At 46.3% G+C, this 19,407-nt stretch overlaps 1 protein-coding gene across 2 annotated transcripts in view; it reads left to right on the forward strand.

The window, feature by feature from the left end:
• CTNNAL1 (catenin alpha like 1) overlaps nt 1–19,407 on the forward strand; it is a 127,152-nt gene that overhangs the window by 52,507 nt on the left and 55,238 nt on the right. For both annotated transcript variants that reach the window (XM_073332471.1, XM_073332472.1), the window contains 3 exons: nt 7,346–7,435; nt 7,745–7,915; nt 10,919–11,119. In XM_073332471.1, coding sequence (XP_073188572.1) covers nt 7,346–7,435; nt 7,745–7,915; nt 10,919–11,119 — 462 coding nt within the window. The remainder of the gene's footprint in view (nt 1–7,345; nt 7,436–7,744; nt 7,916–10,918; nt 11,120–19,407) is intronic.

Raw genomic sequence — 19,407 nt, forward strand, 5'->3', positions numbered from 1 at the left:
TGGTGTTGCTCTGCAGTGTAATTCATTAGTGGCTGGCCATAGCACGCACACAATATAACTGGGAGTAACTTACATGCTGGAGGCTGTGCACGCACAGACAAGGAGTGGTAGCTCTCACAACAAAACAGTGTAAAAGGCATCCCAGGTTGGAGAACTGAGGGGGGACAGCTATTCATCAGTCCAGATTGTACCCTGGGTAATGTCAGTTTGAGTGGAAATTGGCCATCCATTCATCTTCTTGGTAAAGGACACAAAAAGTATGAGCAAGTCCTAAAGGTCTTAGTGCTGTCAAGGTAGATGGTGAGGGCCCTCACCATCTAATTTGTGGAGAATATCTTCCTCCCTTTAGGTGTGGGGCTTATGATAAAATACTGATAAATGGATCTCTTGTGTGATATGAAATTTCACCCAGACTTTAGGAAGGAATCGAGGATGGGGGCGCAGCATGCCCTGGTCTTAGTAGAAGATGGTGTATGGTAGGTCTGCCATGAGTACCCTTAAATCACCCATTCTTTTGGCCAAGTTGATGGCAATCAGGAATGAAGTCTTGAGATAGGAGAGTGAGCAGGTAGCCATTGACACAAATGTGGGCCATTCCTCAAGGCGTTGAGGACCAGTTTGAGGTTCCATAGAGGTACAGAGTTCTGGATAAGAGGGAATACATTGTATAAACCCGTAAGGAATGTTGCCATGGTTAGACTGGCAAAGACTGAAACCCCTTTGATAGGTGAGTAGAAGGCTGTAATGGCAGCCAGGTGTACTCTAACTGAATTAATTGACAGACCTTGTGCCTTGAGGTCCAACCGGTAATATAGGATCACTGAGAGTGGCGCTTCTGACTCTTGGCAAGAGTGGTGACAGTACCAGGAATGAGTGTTTTCACTTTTGCAGATAAGTCTTACAAGTAGTCAGTTTCCTGCTACACAAGAGGACCGACAGAACATTAGCTGAGCAGTTCAACTCTATGCCCAAGAACTGCTGAGGAGCCATACTTTTAGGCTCAAAGATGAGAGATTCGGATGATTCTAGGTGCTGGGACTCTGTGACAGGAGATTCCCTCCCCCAGTCCCTCCAAAGGGAAGGCAGAGAGGCATCACCACAGAGATCTGAAGCAGATCCGAGTTCCACACTTGTTTCAGCCACGAAGGTGCAATCAAAGATAGGGCAATGGCTTTCTTACATCAATTTGATTGAGGTCCTCAGGATTGGAGGTGTAGCTGTGTAGGCATAGAGCAGGATGCAGGACCAAAGTAGTAGCAGGGCATCTCCCATGGAGCTGTGGCTGCATCCTTTCTTGGACCAGAAAAAGCAACATTGGTTGAGGTTGCAAAGAGGTTTACCTTCGGGAGGCTCAGGTGTGACCGATTCTGTGGAAAAAGGAGCTGTTGAGCTCCCACTTGTGGTCCTAATCGGAGCTCCTGCTCACTGAGTCTGCAACTATGTTCTAAAGGCCCTGTAGATAAACTGCAGAACTTTCTAAGTGATGGAAGAGACAACAGTTCCACAGCCTTGGTGGTTCTGCAAATAAGAATTGGGATCTTGCTCCCCTTCTTTGGTGTATGTAGTATATAGCTGTCTTGTCCAATATTACCCTGATAGAAGGGCCTGCTGTGTCATGAAAGAAGTGCTGACATGCATAGAGACTGCTCTTTGTTCCCCATCAACATTCTGGAACTATCTCTTATGGGGACCCATTTGCCCTGTGCTCTGGCACCCTATTCATGCGCCCCCCCCCACCGAAGAGAGAAGCATTTGTGAGAAGAATTTTCAAAAGTGGTAGATGTGAAAATGGGATTCCCATTCAGGGGGTGTTTCCACTGTCTGAGAGAGTCTAGTACCTCTGGAGGCACAGTGATTCATTTGGAAAGACTGTGTCTGTTTGAGGTGTATGTAGGCCTTGGCCAGGCCTGAAGGCATATGAGATGCAGTCGTGCATGTGGTATAATGAACATGGAGGCCAAAGTGTGACCTAGGATTGTAGACAGGCCCTTGTAGTTGTTTGGGGGTTGTGCTGTAGAGCAGAGTTCAGGCTGGATGTAGTGGAAAATCTGTCCTTGGGCTGGTAGAGCCTGGTGGTTAGACTTCATCAGGGCTGCACTAGACTCCCTATCTGCTGGACAGTACTGTTGGGATATTTTAGGGTTAAGTATAACAATAAGCTGCTAATGTGCTAACGTGGCATTAGGGGACAAAGGCATATGTAGGCAGTATTTCTTTGTCTAATATATAAATTGCAGATTCTTTTCTTCTCTGTTGCTTGTAAGGGTTGATAAGGATGCAGCTTTAGGAGAAATGCCCTTTCTGTGAAAGAAGGTAAAAGAAATGTTATCTTCCCTTCTGTTCCTCCCTCCCCTGAGAACTGCTCACGGCCCCTTCCTCCCTCCCTGAGAACTGCTGATGAGGGAGATTTATGGCAACAGATTATTGCAAAGAAACGTATCTTCAAGGTAAAAGTGTCTGGATGAAAAGTGTAATGCTATGAGTAATATATAGGGGTGGGTTTACTAACAGTAGGTGTTTGTTACTTAAGGGTTTTTGGGGTGTTGTAGCAGATGTAGGCGTGTACATACTAACCTAAACAAAAAGTGTGCTGTAACTAATTCAGTGCTTACTGGACAATTGGGTCCAGGGGAACAAGTATCTCAATAAAGAAGCCTGTACTCATATCCGGCTCTGGGTCGATCTGCTGCTGCTCCTCCTTCTAACTAGTATTAACGTAGACTTCTTTTAGATTGATGCAGAGGCCCAGAAACTGAAATAGGGCTACAGCCTTGGTTGTTACTGACTGGGCCTTGTAGATAGAGTGGCCTCTGAGGAGCCAGTCGTCCAGATACGGAAAAAATGTGATGCCCCACTAGCACAGGTGAGATGCTATTGCTGAGAAGACCTTCATAAAGACCCTCAGGGCCACGGATATCCCAAAGGGAAGGACACGGTATTGGTAATGTTCTGAGCCTATTGCAAAAAGCAAAGAATGCTTGATGGAGGGATGACTAGACACGTGAAAATAGGCATCTTGGAGGTGGAGGGCAACGAAACACCCCCTGGAACTATGGGTGGGATTATGGTAGCTAACATCACCATCCTGAAGTACTGTAATAGGATATAGGTGTTCAGATTCCTAAGATCTAATATCAGCCTCCAACTGCCACTTTTTTGAGAACCAGGAAATGTTTGGAATAGAACCCCTTTCCAACAAATTGAGAAGGAACTGGCTTGATTGCCCCTAAGTGCGGGAGAGATTGGACTTAGTGCATTAGAAGATCCTTGTGAGAGAGATCCCTGAAGAGGAAGAATGAAAAGGAGGCTGGACAGGACAGAATGGCAATGAATGGAGTATCTTGTAGTGACCACCCCTAGAATCCACTTGTCTGTGGTGATAAACTCCCAGGCATGTAGGAATGGAATAGGCAATCTCCAGAAGGAGAGTAGATGGCAGAATGGTGCAGTTAGAGGGTCTTTATGAAAAGATTTTTTGAGGCCCTTGACCCTATTGTCAAAATGATGACTTAGAGAAAGATGCAGGCTGGGTGGTTGTAGAGGAGAGTAATCCTCTTCTAAGGGTCTTTGTAGATCTGTTGCAGATAGTACTAGAATGGTGGCTAAGGACTGTGAAGCCATGTCAGTGTCACTGAGAGTAGTCTGCAGGGAAGCTTTAACAGTCAACTGACCCTCTGAAATGAGGGCTGGAAATTGTTCCTTTTGGTCTTGTGGCAGTTCTAGAAAATGAGCAAACTTTGTATAGTTATGTAAAATCACATTTTACTTATCAAGGTCAGGTAGTTCGCAACTTGAAATTGATGAGCAGCTGACAAATAGCTTTTCCTACTCTGGAAATCTAGGTGATTAGACACCTTCTCAGAAGGAGGGAATCTGGAGCGAGCTTGACAGTCATTGACCATGTCTACAGCTAAAGAGTTGAGGAGCAATGAGAGAAGAAATACTCCATTCCCTTGACTGGAATGTAATATTTTTTTTCCGACTCTTTTAAGTAGATGGGATAGTGTCATAGATTACATGCTGGTGATGACAGTGCCTCATTGATGGGTAGGGATATCTTACTCTGCGGGGGGGATGATATGTAAAATGTCCACCTGGGAATGTTGAGGCTCCTGGACTTCCTCCAATGGAATCTGGAGGGATTCTGCTGACCACTTCATTAAGTCCTGGAAGGCCCTAAAGTGATCTTCATAAGAAGGCCATGGCAGCAGCAGCATCGTTGCCTTGTCAGGGATAAGGAAGACTTGGGTGAAGGGGGTGACCCTTCATTTGGTGCCTCTCGCTTCTCGTGAGTCTTCTCGGGTAACAGGGAAACGTTCAGTACTAGTGGGCTATCTTGCAGTGCCAGTGGCTGTTGCAGTACTGGCAGGTCTTTCTGTTGTTTTTTTGTGGGCTGGTACTCTGTAGATTGGGTGCCATAACCTACCCAGGCTTTCCAGTAGTCCCACTGAAGAAGTGGATGGGGAAGAATCCCCACAGGTATTTGTGCTCAGGGAACCTAGGGCATCTGCTTGGCTCTAGAAAGTCATCTTCAGGGTATGTCTCAAGAGGCGTAGTGTGGTAGGTGTTGAGATAGAGCCCTGTATGAAAACCTCAGAGTCTGAGGATGTCATTTTCCGAGTTGAATAGTGAGTCTTTGGGCATTGGTGTCTGGTACTCGAGGCAGAGAATCGGGTCTTGTTCTTGCGAGTAAGGGTCAGTCACCAACTGTTGAAGTGGCATTGAGGAAGAGTCTCTTACCGTGCCCTTTAGGAGAGAGTACTGCAGTTCATCTGAGATGAGATCCTTGGGAGGAAGAAATCTGGAGGGCGTTGGAGGGCTATGATAATGAGCAGTAGGAGCCTGAGGTAGTACCAGGTCCTGAAATGGGGATGGCTGCAGTGCTAGAGATGCATGTGGTATTGGAGAGGTGGATGAGGTGATGTCTCAGTGCTTAGAATGGTTATGTCAAGAGGAAGATGGATCAGCAGTTGGTCTGAATGGGGTCTCTGGCTCCAAGAGGTTGTCTGTACCAGTGCCCTTGAAGTGGTCTTCTTAAGAGTCTCTGGTTTTAGATGAATCTCACTGCCTAGAGGTGTCAGATGGTACAGAGGAAGGTTCCTCTTGGTGCTGCTTTGTTGATGACTTCTCCAACTGAGGTGACAGCTAGGCCAGGGGTCTCAAACACGGGGCCCACAGTTACTTCCTGCGGCCCACCATAGGCACTGACTCCACTGGCAGTCAAGCTTCAAACATTACTGAGTGTTTATATTTTATTGAAATCCCTCTTTGCATTACAGTTTAAAAATGTTAATACATTGACTTTTAATAACATACTATATTACTCTTCATTTTTTACTATACTTTCGTATCATTGTATGAAAAGGTTTCAGTGATGCAGCCCTCAGGCCAATGTACTAGTCCTCATGTGGCCCTCATGGTGATTTGAGTTTGAGATCCCTGATCTAGCCGGTACCAAAACCTTGGTACTAGAGTCAGCTGGAGCCTGGGCTGTACCCATTGTGGCACGCAAGGTCTCCCTTGAGTCTGCTCTAAGAGGTGACCTACTCATCTTTCGAGAGTCTTTGGTGGGGAAAAAGGAGTTTTCTTCTCTCAGTGGGCTTCATCTCTGAAACTGCCCCAGAGCACTTGAAGTCACTGGTATGGCCTGAGAGGTTGAGCCCGGTGTACTGGGCGGGGGAGAGGGAATTGGACTCCGCCGGAGATAAGGAGCATTCCGTTAGGAAGAGCTTGAGTCTAGCTTCTCTATCCTTGTGGGACCTGCCCTTAAACTCCGTGTAGACTTTGCATTTGGATGGGATGTGAGGTTCTCCAAGGCCCTGTAGACAGCTGGAGTGCCTGTTGCTGTGGTGAAAAGATTTGTGGGCAGGTTTGGTAGGGCTTGTACCTTGAGGCCTTGGACGTAGTCCAGGGAAGTGCCATAGACCACAAAGCCTGCAAGGTCAAGAAATTTAGGGAGGGGGAAATCCCCCAAGGACAAAATTGTGCTACAACTAAGAAAAATTAACAAAACTGGAAAAAATAGTCATTGAAGCAAATAAGTAAGAAAGGTGAAAACACATCTAGGAAGCAGCATTCTGCAGTTGCTCTATTTGCTCAATTGTTCAGGTGGTTGAGCAGGAGTTGGAGTGGTGGCGAGTCTGCGCCTAGCTATATGCCCTTGCCTGGAGCACTAGGTGCTGCACTGTGCAGGCATAGACCTGTGGACGCTGCTGTTTACAATTTCCAATGGAGAGTGCACAGGCAAGTGTACAGCGTACGGTTGAGCACCCACGTGATCATCTGCTCAAAGAAGAACTTAAGAGTATTTGAGCTGGAGTGATGAAAGGGCCCTCATTTCTTTAAAGATTAAGACACTATGCAACTGAGTTCTGCTGGTGTGTGGAAGACCTTTTTCATCTTTAACTCTTTGCTCTTATAATGACTTCAGTGTGTCTGGAGCATCTTTCCTCTCTCCAGCTTATGTCCCTCAAATTCTCTCCTCTTGCAGGGCTTACTTTCCATGGGTTAAGTGACACACACCCCTCTCCTGGGAACTTCCTGACAAATTTCTGCTGTTATTGAGTTCCTCTCCGTACAAATAGATTGGTTTCTAGCTAAGCCACTTAAGTGTTTCATCAAGTAAAATTTTATGCACTTAATATTTTAACCACCAAGGTTGTAATTACGTAATACTATTCTTTTTAAAAGAAGAATAATTTTATAGCCTCTTCCTTTATGAAGATTTCTCATTCTTTGGTTTGCGAGTTTTTCAAAGGTGACCTAACAAAAAGGTAGTTGGTTTATGCTTCTTATTTGCTTTATGATGTATTGAGGATCTGATTTCTCCCTCTACCTTTCACTCTCACTTCCCTGCCCACCATTTTATTTTGGGATGGATTTTTTTGCTTAGTTTTTACATTAAAATGTCATATCTTGCCTTCCTGTTTATTCAAGAGGACTCCTTTGGATTAGCAAATTAAAGGAGTGGGAACTTTCTTAGGACATAGCTGGAGGATCTGGGATATTGAATATATCGGAGACCTTTTCTTCCACGAGTTTGACTCAAATGGATGTTAACAGAAATAAAATATAGTTTTCAAATAGTCTGACATAAAATGTCTTTCCCTTCAGTTGCTCAGGTTTCTTCTTTTGTGTTTTGTGATGTCATAATTCTGCATGTATTCTAGATTTCCAAGAAGTTATCTGTTGGATAGACTGATATTTCAAGACTCACACATCATAAAGTAGCTGAAAAAAAAAAGACAACTTTTAACTTTTTGTTGGTTCTTTTCTTTGTTTATAAGCAGCTAATTTCTTCAGCTATCATCCAAGAATACTCAGTGTTTTCATTTCCTTTACATAGGATTTAAAGGATGAAAAGAAAAAAGCTAGAATGGCAGCAGCTAGGGCTGTCCTTGAGAAATGCACCATGATGCTTCTAACTGCTTCAAAGGTAAGGCTTCTCATACTTTACTCAGTGTGGTAAACCACAGATTATAATAGCTGGTGGGAATAACATAACCCTGTTTCCCCAGCTATATTTATAAAGATTGCAACAAAAGAAATTTGAACATAAAATGATGTTGGAGAGAAGCTTTTCCATGAGTAATGCTAAAAATGTTGCCATATGCAATAGTGAGTTAATTGAGGGAATTTGCAATAACATTACACATTTGTGCTTTAGGCTGGGTATAGAAATGAGTATTTGTTTCATTATATTACATGTGGACTTTTGGGTAATATGTTAAATTTACTTTTAAAGACATGTCTGAGGCATCCTGACTGTGAATCTGCTCTTTTAAACAAAGAAGGAGTGTTTCACCGAATGAGATTAGCTTTGGAGCAAGTAATAGAGATTGTAACTGACTCTAGACTCAGTGGAGAGAATGAAATGGCCCCCATAAGTATATATACTAGCATCAAAGAATTCAAGGTAAGGATAAAGACAGTATTATTATTCTATGGCTTAAAAGAATTTGATTACAGCATAAATTTCAAAAATACATGTGTACACTAGGAAACTAATTTCTCTGCATCTTGAATGAGTGGCAGTTTCCAATGTCAGCCTTGCACAAAGCTCCCAGAAGTTCATTATAGTTTGAAAAAAGATGGTTATGGTTTGTCTGATGCTGCCACTGCACATCATCCTGCTAGTATTCCAACCACTTCTAACACGTAGGGGAGTAGATCAAAATGTATTCAGCTCTATATGCTATGTTGAAGTGCTGTTCTCAACTCTCACTCCTAGGCGGCCCAGATAGTAGGGTATGTCTACACAGCACTAACTCAGGGCTTGGCCTTAAACCTATGTCAGAGCCCAGCCTCTGTCCACACTGAAATCATTCACTCGGATTCACAGACCTTGCTGGGGGCGGGGGGAGGGGGGTGTGTGTCAGAGCCTCAGTCCCCCTTGAAATGATTCAAAGCCTCAGGCATTGCTATGTGGCTGCTAGGTCAAGTCCAGGTTGCCAGATTCAGAATCCAACAATGATATCCCACAGTCCTCTGCGGCTGTGCTTCCTAGCCCTTCAATCCCAAAGCTTTCCACTCACTTCCCAGGAACTGAAAGCAACGTCCTGGTTCAAATGCAGCTGTTTGGCATTTAACCCTTCACTTCCACATGGACTGCTCAGCTGAAAACACAATCAATGCCAGCATGTATTTGAACGGCCAGCAGTAAGATCAAGTCCTGCATCAAGCACATTGCCAGCTGGCCTGAGAAACAGAGCTGGATTCTAGTAAAACTCTAGTGCAAGGAGAGCAAAACATTCAACTTCATCAAGAGCACAAGAAATAATCATGTCTACGAAACTGTATCCAAGCAGATGGCAGTGTTGGAGATCAGGGGGACAACAGAACAATGTAGAGAGTGAATAAAGCAGCAAGTCAACGATGTTAACGTTCCATTCCAGGACCTTCCTGTAGCTACTGAGGTGTGTAGCTGAACCTTCTTTTGCTAGGTCCTCTGAAATGAGGATATGGTTTCATAAGCCATGGCAACAGGTAAGTGGGATCTCCTAGAATAACAGTAGGGACAGTGACTCCATTTATCAGCATGTCATTCAATGGGAATAATGTCCCAGCTTCTCCATGACCCCGGCATCATGCACCATGCCAGCGCATGCAACATTAATGTCCATGAATCTGCCCCTGTGGTTGACCAGGGCCTGAATAACGATGGAGTAGTACTTTGTGGTTTATGTACTCATGCTTCCAGTGTATAATTTATAGGCATGAGTCCCTCTGTGGTCCCGGCGCAGATTGGAAGACTCATTAACTGAAAGCCAGCAATTATTTCAGGAACATTTGTAATGCCCATCACCTTTGGGTACATCCTCTGCTCAGAAATCTCTGCCACAACAATCCTCACAATTGATTTGCCAATTCCAAACTGTAGCAGTCTGGGGTAGCCAGCATACCTATGGCTATAGCGACCTGTGTTTGGACCAGCATGACCTCTGTTATATGGGTGTCCTGGTGCTGGAAGATAGGGAAAGCTGATCACAAACCTCCGGAACATCTGCTTCTTCATGCGAAAGTTCAGGACCTGCTGTTGGTCATTCCCATGTCCACATGACAATGTGATCCCACCAGTCTGTGCTTGCGGCCCTTCTCCAGAAGCACTGGTATAAATAGGGGAAATCTGCGGCTAAGGCAAGAGGCATAAGCAGCATCAGCTGAGTTGTTACTGAAATGACAGTACCTCTATCTCCTCTGGCTGCTGGGAGTATATGGACACAAAATAGGTTGATAGGATGTGTTCATGGGGTAAGACCACCGAAAACACACTCAATTAACTTCCATGGGATAGACAGACAAGTTCTCCCAACACCCTCTGTGAACCAAGCCCTAGAACAGCTACAGCTGGCAAAAGTGCAATAGCCCACACACCCACAAAAGCTGAAGCTTTGACTTGGGTCTGCTTATTGTAGTATGGATGCTCCAGCATGGCTGTTAGGCCTGGGTTTCTAATGCATTGTGGATGTTCAAGGGCAGACGTGGAAATGCCAAGTCTGCAGGCATGGGTCACACAGGTCTGGGCTTAGTGTGCTGTGTAGATGTACCCACAATGTCACAGCCAGCGTTTCCCTAAAATAAGTCATTAGGAGGTGGACTAAGGAAGCTCCTAGTTGATCATTGGTAATTAAACTTCTAACATTTTAAAAGCTACACACTAAAAACATCACCCTTCTGTGAAAAGAGTGTAAAAGAGCAAACTGTCATTTTGAAGAAATTGTTCCAATCCAAAATCATCTCTTCTGCTCATTTAATCTTGCTCTGCTAAAATTCCATTGGATATCACATCCCCCCGAGAACATGTTTCTGATTAAATGGATCTCTTAGCTGAACACTTGACAGTCTGTCCTGCCCAAGATTTATTCCTCAGGATGGCAATCAGGGGAGAGGCTCTTTTGGCCCTTTGCATCCTGACTTTGAGTTTATCTGATATATCCATTCCCTGGAGGTTGTGCTACTCTTCTTTCTATATCCCTGCACCTAAAATTTGGTCAAGATTCCCATGATGCGGCTGCCCAAGAATATGCACTTTACTATATGTAAAATTTTTATAAAAATTTTGAATGCAGGAGGGTGTGTAAAAGACCAAACAAAACATGAATACCACATTATGTTTAGCAACAGTCACTAGATTGGGTTTATCTTCCTATTCACAGCAGAACTATTATAGCACAGAAATATTGAAATATGCTTAACTTTGCTGTTTGTTTCAGTGGTGAGATACAAATAACATTGCTAATGGTGCTAGTAGGTGAAGAAACAAAATGGATGGCTGCGGGTGGGGAAAATAATTTCTCATTGGCAGAAAGTGAGAACAATAGGCTAAAGGAAAGCTGAAGGGTGGGAGAAGAGGCACGATACATGCACTATCTGTATTTACATGAGTGATTCACAGGGAACTGAATTTTATCTTTTACAGAATAAGGTGGAAGGTCTTCGGGAGAATCTTTATTTTCTTTCTAAGGAGAATCTTTCAACAATGCTGGAACTCATTCTGGAACACACAGAAGATTTTACTGATTCTGCCTACACCAGCCATGAACACAGAGAACGCATCTTGGAGCAGTCCAAGCAGGCTAAAATGGAACTAGAGCAGCTGGTTTCAGTGTGGATGCAAGCTGTAAGAGCTTTTTAGCAAAGTAAATCTTTTCATCTATACTTTGGAAAGAAAAACATATTTTTTAGACTTTTCGTCTTTTTTGGTTTAAGAAAACAGAATGCATGTAATATATCAAAAAGCAGTTCTTTATAGCAACCTCCACCCCAGTCCTCTAAAATATCCTCAAGGCTGCAAGAGCAATGTAGTTTTCCATTGTTTTAGTCTATCTCCTTCTCTGACCCCATAATGCTCTGAATTCTGGCTACCATCCTTGCGGTGAACAATTGCATGGCATTCTTTTCAGAGACCGTTGTAGCTCCTTACTTGATTATCTCATTACTCAACAGTAATTCTTTTAATTATTTTCTCTCTCCCAAAAAAAGAGAGCATTAGCTTCTTAATTAAAAACAAAAGTAGTAGCCAGTGGAATATTTTAAAATATACTAATGGAACACCTAGTCATGTGTCCTACTTTTCCAGTATTTTTAGTGTTCAAAAATAATTTTGTTACTTGTGGAGGTTTTAAATTGGTAGAGGTGGTCAGTTTTTTTTGTTTCACGGAAATTCAGTGTACAGGCTAATCCAGAACGTTCAAAACTTTTGAAAGCTAAATTCCCTTTCAGGAATATGAAAAAAATTGTGCAGCCCTATCAGCCCTCCGATGTAATGTTGAAAGTCTGCTCAGAATGAGTGTCCACTCAAATGGACAGGTTTCTGAGTAGCAGCTGTGTTAGTGAGCTGTAGCTCACGAAAGCTTATGCTCAAATAAATTTGTTAGTCTGTAAGGTGCCTCAAATGGACAGACATCACGCTCATATTTGGGTCACATTTTCAAGGTTTTCTTCCTAATCTTAACAGGTGGAGACTGATGTTTTTAATGGAAGCTGAGGCTCTGGAGAATAATTGAGAGGCCTGGGTTCTCTCGAGTAGATTCCTCTGTGCTTTCCCAGGCTGTGTCCCACACTTTGGAAGATATTGGGTTAATCCAGGGGTGGGCAAACTTTTTGGCCCGAGGGCCACATCGGGGTTGTGAAATGGTATGGAGGGCTGGTTAGGGAAGGCTGTGGCTCCCCAAACAGCCTGGTCCTCGCCCCCTCCCACTTCCTGCCCCCTGACCGCTTCCCAGGAACCCTTGCCCCTAACCACCCCCACGGGACCCCACCCCCTATGCAACCCCCCTGCTCCCTATCCCCTGACTGCCCTGACCCCTATCCACACCCCCGCCCCCTGACAGGCTCCCCGGGACCCCCGACCCATCCACCAACCCCCACTCCTTGTCCCCTGACTGCTCCCTCCTGGGACCCATCCCTAACTGCCGCCCCAGGACCCCGTCCCCTGACTGCCCCCCCGCTCCCTGTCCCCCCTTCCCGGGACACCCTAACCCCACGGGACCCCACCCCCATCCAACCCCCCTGCTCCCTGTCTCCTGACTGCCCCCCCCCGAACCCCCTACCCAACACCTCCCTCCCCCCACCCCCTTACCATGCCGCTCAGAGTGGCAGGACAGGCTTATTGGGAAGCCTGGAAGTGGGCAGGCACAAGTTGCACTGCCTGCGTGGCTGCAGGGGAGGGGGAACAGCGGGGAGGGGCCGGGTTCTAGCCTCCCCGGCCAGGAGCTCATTGGCCGGGTAGGACGGTCCCGCGGGCCGTAGTTTGCCCATCTCTGGGTTAATCTGTAGTCTAATTAGAAACCTTACTTACCATTTACTTTTTACAAAAAATTATGGACTGATATTTAAAGCTTTTGAACAAGGATCATGTGTCACTCATACTCGCATGTCGAAGAATACACAAGTAGCATTACAGAAAGCAGGGGAGGGAGGCAAGGATAGCTCAGTGGTTTGAGCATTGGCCTGCTAAACCCAGGGTTGAACGTTCAAATCCTTGAGGGGGCCATTTAGGGATCTGGGGCAAAAATTGGGGATTGGTCCTGCTTTGAGTAGGGGGTTGGACTAGATGACCTCCTGAGGTCCCTTCCAACCCTGATAGTCTGTGATTCCTTTGCGTAGCACCTGACTTTCTAAGACCATGTCCACACTGGGAATTTGGCAATGTAGCTGGACCAGTGCAAATCTCAAGCATAAACAAGGATAGCCACAATTTTCAGGTAGAGCTTACCCCAGCTTTAAATGCCTTTGTCCTGGGGAAACAGCTTAAAAGATCTTTTTTTCTTTCCTCTATTGCTTCATGTTTAAAGTCCTCTTGCAGATGCTTCTGGGGAGTCCTAAGCAAGATAAAGCTTTACTAGCACTGTACTAGTAGTCACTGAAGTCTGACAGCAGTTTAGAAAGCTTCAGTTCCTTGGCTTTTCTTTGTTCAGGACAAAGATACTTTGTATACCCTATGGAAGGGATATTTCTTAGACTTTCTCCCTCAGTGTCCATTCTTCCTCTTGACTCCAGTAAAAGATGGCCTTATGGGGTTCAGTTTAATGGATTTTGCATTTAGGATCCATTGTATATCTGGGCAGAAGGGACTCGGGTTCTGTGTCTGCCAGTACTGATTTCCCATAATATATGGGAGATGTAGTATATTCCATCCTGTATTTGCCCCTTTCAGGGCTTGATTAAGGGATGTGCCTTCTAGGCCCATACTCCAGATCACGGAGTCACGTGATGAGATCACAGTCTATCCTATTTTTTGTTTGTTTGTTTGTTTTTAAAGTTCTTTGAGTACTTGCTCATGTCGATTCCATTTTGGGTTTTGCCAGAGATTTCTGCCTTAGTGGTATTCTTAGGGCCAGCTGTGGCGCCCTCTGGAGTAGTGTGCTCACGCAGCGGTATATCAGGTGCCGCTGGCCCTGCTCTCAGTTCCTTCTTACTGCCCATAGTGGTTAGTCCGAGTGCCTTTACTTGCGTAGCAAAGGCTAGCGGTTTCATCTTGTCCACAGTGGACTTCGTGCCTTAGAGCCTTTTTTGTAAACAGTTTGTTGATAGCGTTACCTAAGTAACTGTTAAGTATAGTTGTTAGCAGTTAGTCCCATCTGGGACTTCATCCCAAGCAGGGCATGCCCCACTCTCTCGGCTTTAAGACATGTTCAACATGCAGCAAACCGATGCCCATCAGCGATCCACACGACAGTCGTCTCAAGTGTCTGGGAGAAAGCCCGAGGAAGGACAAGTGTGATACTTGTAAAACCTTTTGCCCTCGTACCCAGAAGGAGTGGGATATCCACTTGAGGACTCTCCTAATGGAATTGGCTCTTTGTCCTGCGCTGGAGTCCTCCACGGCTGACCCCATGCTGAGTGGATCAGCTTTGGTGTGGAGCACACTACCAGCACCAGACTCTGCTCAGACCGCTCCCCCTCACTGGTGCCCAGGAAGTGGCAGAAGAAGCGGAGCCCTTCGGCGCTGAAGGACTGTGGGCTTATGGGCAATGTGCCCACTTTGGGGCTTCAAAGGGGTATTGTGGCGGTCAGACTCTCAAGCCCGATCAGGGACCCGCCCCCCCACCCCAGGCAGTGGCAGGAGCTCCCAGCCCACAGTGGGGCCTTCAGGGCCCAAAGTTTTTCCGGTGGCTAAAGAGCAAAGCCGACCGGCTCCACAGGTGCCACGCCAAGGGACTGAGTCGGCCCTGCCCCCAGCACCGAAGGGCAAGTCCACCAGAGTGCAGCAACATAGACTCGCGGAACACCCTTGGGCATCGGACCGCAGTTGCAGGTCTCCTTTGCCGCGATCTCTGTCCCCGCCTCAGCTCACCTACCAGAAGGCCTTCGTTCTCAGCGAGATCCCCACTGATCAGATTCTTGTAATGACTTTAATGTATCTGGAGCATCTTTCGTCTCCCCAGCTCATATCCCCCAAATTCTCTCCTCTTGCAGGGCTTACTTTTCATGGGCTAAGTGACACCCACCCCTCTCCTTGAAGGTCCTGACAAATTTCTGTTACTGTTGAGTTCCTCTCTGATCTCCAGATCCTTTCTGTTGGCTATGATCTGAGACAGAGCCCTCCTATGTCCATAGCCCTCAAACATTAGCCCAGACTTTGACATGTAAGTTAGTTTAGTTGTAGTTAGAAAGGATCACTTGCCATTTGCGCCGGCCATACCACGCTGCACTAAGGGCCACCATGGCCACGCTTGCACCAGCAGACCAACCTCTCTGAAGACCCCAGCCAGTTCTCCCACTAAACCTCATTACACCCTTCTCAAGGACCTGGTGCCTTACCCAGACCCTGAGTTGCTGATCCTGTTAAACCTGGTTCTGGTGAGAGGCATCATTACACCATCCACATGTCATTCTATGGTCCCAAACAGTGGCTGGCCCATGGGTGCTTTGACAATGTCAAACTGCTGGTTGCTGAGATATGCCTTTGACTGTGGTGCTACAAGACAGATGGTACCTGGGACAGCAGTCCAGAGGCCCCTACATCCCAGTGACACATACTGTGGAGCTAGAGATAAGTGGTGGCCCACCTCCATACCCATATGATCCCACCCATTGGCCACACAGGAGCTGTTTGGATCCATGTCATCGAGCTCCAGACTGTGAGAACCCAGGGCACAACTTTTGGCAGACAGCGCCTCTAAGAAAGGAGCCTCACACCTCTCAGAGAAAGTGGAGAAGCAAGAACAGCCAGTGTGCCGGCAGGTGTGCTGACAGCAGCATCTTCTCTGGATGAGGCAGTGGTGCTGGCCTCTCCCTCCCTTCCGGATGAGAACAGACAGTGCTAGGAACTGCTGATGAGGATTGCTGAAAAAGGTTCAGGATCTCACCCATGGACATTCTTCAGTCCATAGCTCCTTCCTATGTGGCTCTCCCTAGGCCATTTTGGAGCCTGCTAGGGATATGTGGCACACAGCAGCTGTCAAAGAGGGCTGAGAAAAAATGTTTTGTTCCCTCAAAGGGGCGGGATATTGGTTTTAAACTGTAACCTGAACTTGGTTCTCCTCCATGACCACTTGGGTTGAAGTCCCTTGTCATCTAAGTCTGCCCCTTTGGACAAGGATACCAAGAGACTAGATCTCTTCAGCATAAAGAACTTTTTGTCATCCAGGCTATTCCATATTGTGAGCTACCAAGAACTCATGTCAAAATATGATTTTATTCATTACGCCACACAGTCAGAGATCATCAGTTTAGTACCACTGGAATGTAACCTGAAACTGGGGTCTGTCTTAAATGAAGGGAAGCTGGTAGACAGATTGTCACTTGATGCAGTGGATATGGCTTCCTGTGTCAGGGCAACCTCAGTGGTTATGTGGTGGGCCTCTTGGCTGCAGCCCTCTGGGCTCCCAGTGGAGGTCCAGGAGACAACTGAAGATCTCCCCTTTGAGGGTAACAACCTTTTCAGTGAGAGAAGGTATGTCACTTTATACCTTTAAGGATTAGTATGCCTCTGCTCCTTGCAATTATACATCCTGGCTCCTCACGTGAAATATTCTAAGTCACTGCCGCACAGATACTGGCCAATCCCTCAGCAGTGCTACCACTAGAAGATCTGTGAGCCACCAAGAAAACACCAGAGTGTGCAGTGTGGTAGACATTACACCACCAGCATACCCTCTCTGGACTCAGCTGCCTACCAAGACGACGTTTTGATGGAACACTCGAGAGCTATCAACCAGTCTCCGTCAAACCTTTTGGTGGCCACCTGGCTCATTTCCTTCTGACATAGCAGTGTATAATACCAGGCAAATGGGTCTTAGACATCATTGCAACTGGTGCATGATTGAATTCCTGCTTCCCCTCCTCAAAAACCCCTTCCTCATCCCTATTCAGGGACGGTTCTCACGAGAGGATTCTCAGCAAGGAGCTGGACTCTTTAGTCTAGTTAGGGGCAGTAGAGCCTCTACCCCCTTGTCACAGGAGTGGGTGGAAGAGCTTTTACTCCAAATACTTTCTAATTGGCTGGAGACCCATCCTAGACCGCAGGCAGCTGAACATTTTCATCTGCCATTCAGGATGATTTTACCCAGGCCGCTATAATCCCCTCCCTGAATGCAGGTGACTGTGCGGCTCTCAATTTGAAGTACGTCTATTTCCATATAGATACCATCCAGTGCCGAGGAAATTCCTGCGTTTCACTGTGGGCGTAAAGCATTTCCAGTACAAGGTTTTACTCTGGCCTTTTGAAGAATGTCCTTGACATTCCCAGTAACAGGAAACCCTCTACAAGAAAGTGTTATGCTGCCAAATGGGAGCAGTTCTCCCTGTGGTGCAAGATGCATAATTTGTCTCCGGAGGAGTTTGGATTTCCTCTTGTCTTGGACAACTGTTTTTACAAAAGTCTTGGTGCTGGTGTGCGGCCACCACAGCCATCAGAACCACCCTATATTTCCCTACCTACATGACTGGCTGCTCATGGGATGATTGCTTCAGGAGATATAGGCATCATTCACCTCCTTATTTGGCCTGCGTAATTCCTTGGGATTTCAGGTAAATCCAGGAAAGTCCACTTTAATACCCACAACAACTATAGAATGTATTGGCACAAATCTGGACTCAGCTGGAACCAGGGCCTACTTACCACCGAACAGATTCCTTGTGATGAGAGACCTCATTTAACTTCATTTCATCTCTGACAACAATCTATCCCTGCTAGGTCACATGGCTGCATGCATCTGTGACCCCCCCCCCCATTGCGGTCTCTGGGATTGGGTGAGGAAGGTTTGTGCTCCAAGCAGAGAAAAGTGTCTTGATTTCCTCAGTCTCCAGACATCATTCCCATAATAAGACAAGAGGGACAATGTTTATATAGCGGTTTGTTTCCATCGCCCCCCTCTCTCCCCCCAAACGCTTGTTACAAGTGCCTCTGCTGGGCTGGGTAGCACTCCTGGATGAGCTCACAGTACCAGGACACAGAGTCCACACTCCACATCCACCTTCTTCGGCTTTGAGCACAACACAAAGTACGCAAAAAGTTTTTGACCTTTATCCAATCCAATAACATCTGGGTCAGGTTGGACAGCATAACTACTGTTAACTATATAACAAAGCTGGGGGGCACGGGGGGGACCAAGGTCCACCCCACTCTGCAGGGAAACAGTCATGCTCTGGCATTGGTGCATCTGGCATCAGATCACCCTCTCTGCAGTACACCTGCTGGGGTAATGAACTCCCTAGCAGACTCTCTCAGCAAAGGTTTTTGCGAGGATCACGAGTTGGTACTCCACTCATCAGTGGTCCAGCAGATTTTTTCATCAGTGGGGATTCCCATCATGGGACCTCTTTGCAATCCAGGAATACCATTGCCCTGCCTGTTGCTCTCAAGATGCCCTGAGGCATGACTCCAGACAGGATGCAATGATCAGGCCCACTGATGTATGCTTTCCCTCCCATTCCCCTCCTATCGCACCCTCTAAAAGATCAAGTGGGACAAAGCAACAGTGATTTTAATAGCATCATGGTGGCCATAACAGTTCTGGTTCACGATGGCTGTGCCGATAGCCTCCCCCCCGTGCGTTCACCTGCAGTCATTTCCGGACCTGCTGTCACAGAGCAAAGGGAGGACTAACCATCCCTCCATCTGGCAGCCTGGTTTTTGGATGTGCAACAAGCTTAGAAATTCTTCTCAGAGTAGGTTCAATCCATTTTTCCCAATAGTAAGAAACCTTCTACAAGAAAGTGTTATGTTACCAAATGCAAGCCGTTCTTCCTGTAGAGCCAGATGCATGCTTTGCGTCTGGAGGAGTCTGGATTTCTTCTTGTCCTGGACAATCTCCTCTCCTCTACTTGAAGTCATCAGGCCTGTACATTAGTTCGCTATGGGTACATTTAGCCTTTCATCCTGTGGTGGTGAACTGCTTAATTTTCACCCACTCTATATCAGCAATGTTCTTAAAAGACATTGTCAGAACATTCCCATCAGTATCAAGATTCGAATCTGATGCTTTTGCAGGATAGGAACCTGCCACTAGATCACTTGGCTTCCTGTACGCTATGTGACAGACCCAGACCAGTGGGGTACAGGAGTCTGGTAGAAAGCCAATATACTGGCCACTGGATGAATAGTTTTCTGTTCCCTGAGTGACCAGAGCAGGGGATGCCTTAGAGCAGTCAGGAATCTGCTAGGACCAGTTAAGACAGGCGAGCCAATTAAGAACATACTAGAATCAGTTATGGCAGGCAGATTAATCAGGACACCTGGTTTAAAAAGGACCTCCCATCAGTTAGTGGAGGGCATGCAAGGAGCAGGGAGTGAGAAGGTGTGCTGCTGGAGGATTGAGGAGTGCAAGCGTCATCAGGCTTCAGGAGGAAGATCCTGCAGTGATGATAAAGAAGGTGCTGGGGGGAGACCATGGGGAAGTAGCCTAGGGAGTTGTAGGTGTCACGCAGCTGATTCAGGAGACACTGTCGACAGCTGCTATC

The sequence above is a fragment of the Lepidochelys kempii genome, chromosome 2 (assembly GCF_965140265.1).
Source record: "Lepidochelys kempii isolate rLepKem1 chromosome 2, rLepKem1.hap2, whole genome shotgun sequence".
NCBI classification, from domain to species: domain Eukaryota; kingdom Metazoa; phylum Chordata; order Testudines; family Cheloniidae; genus Lepidochelys; species Lepidochelys kempii.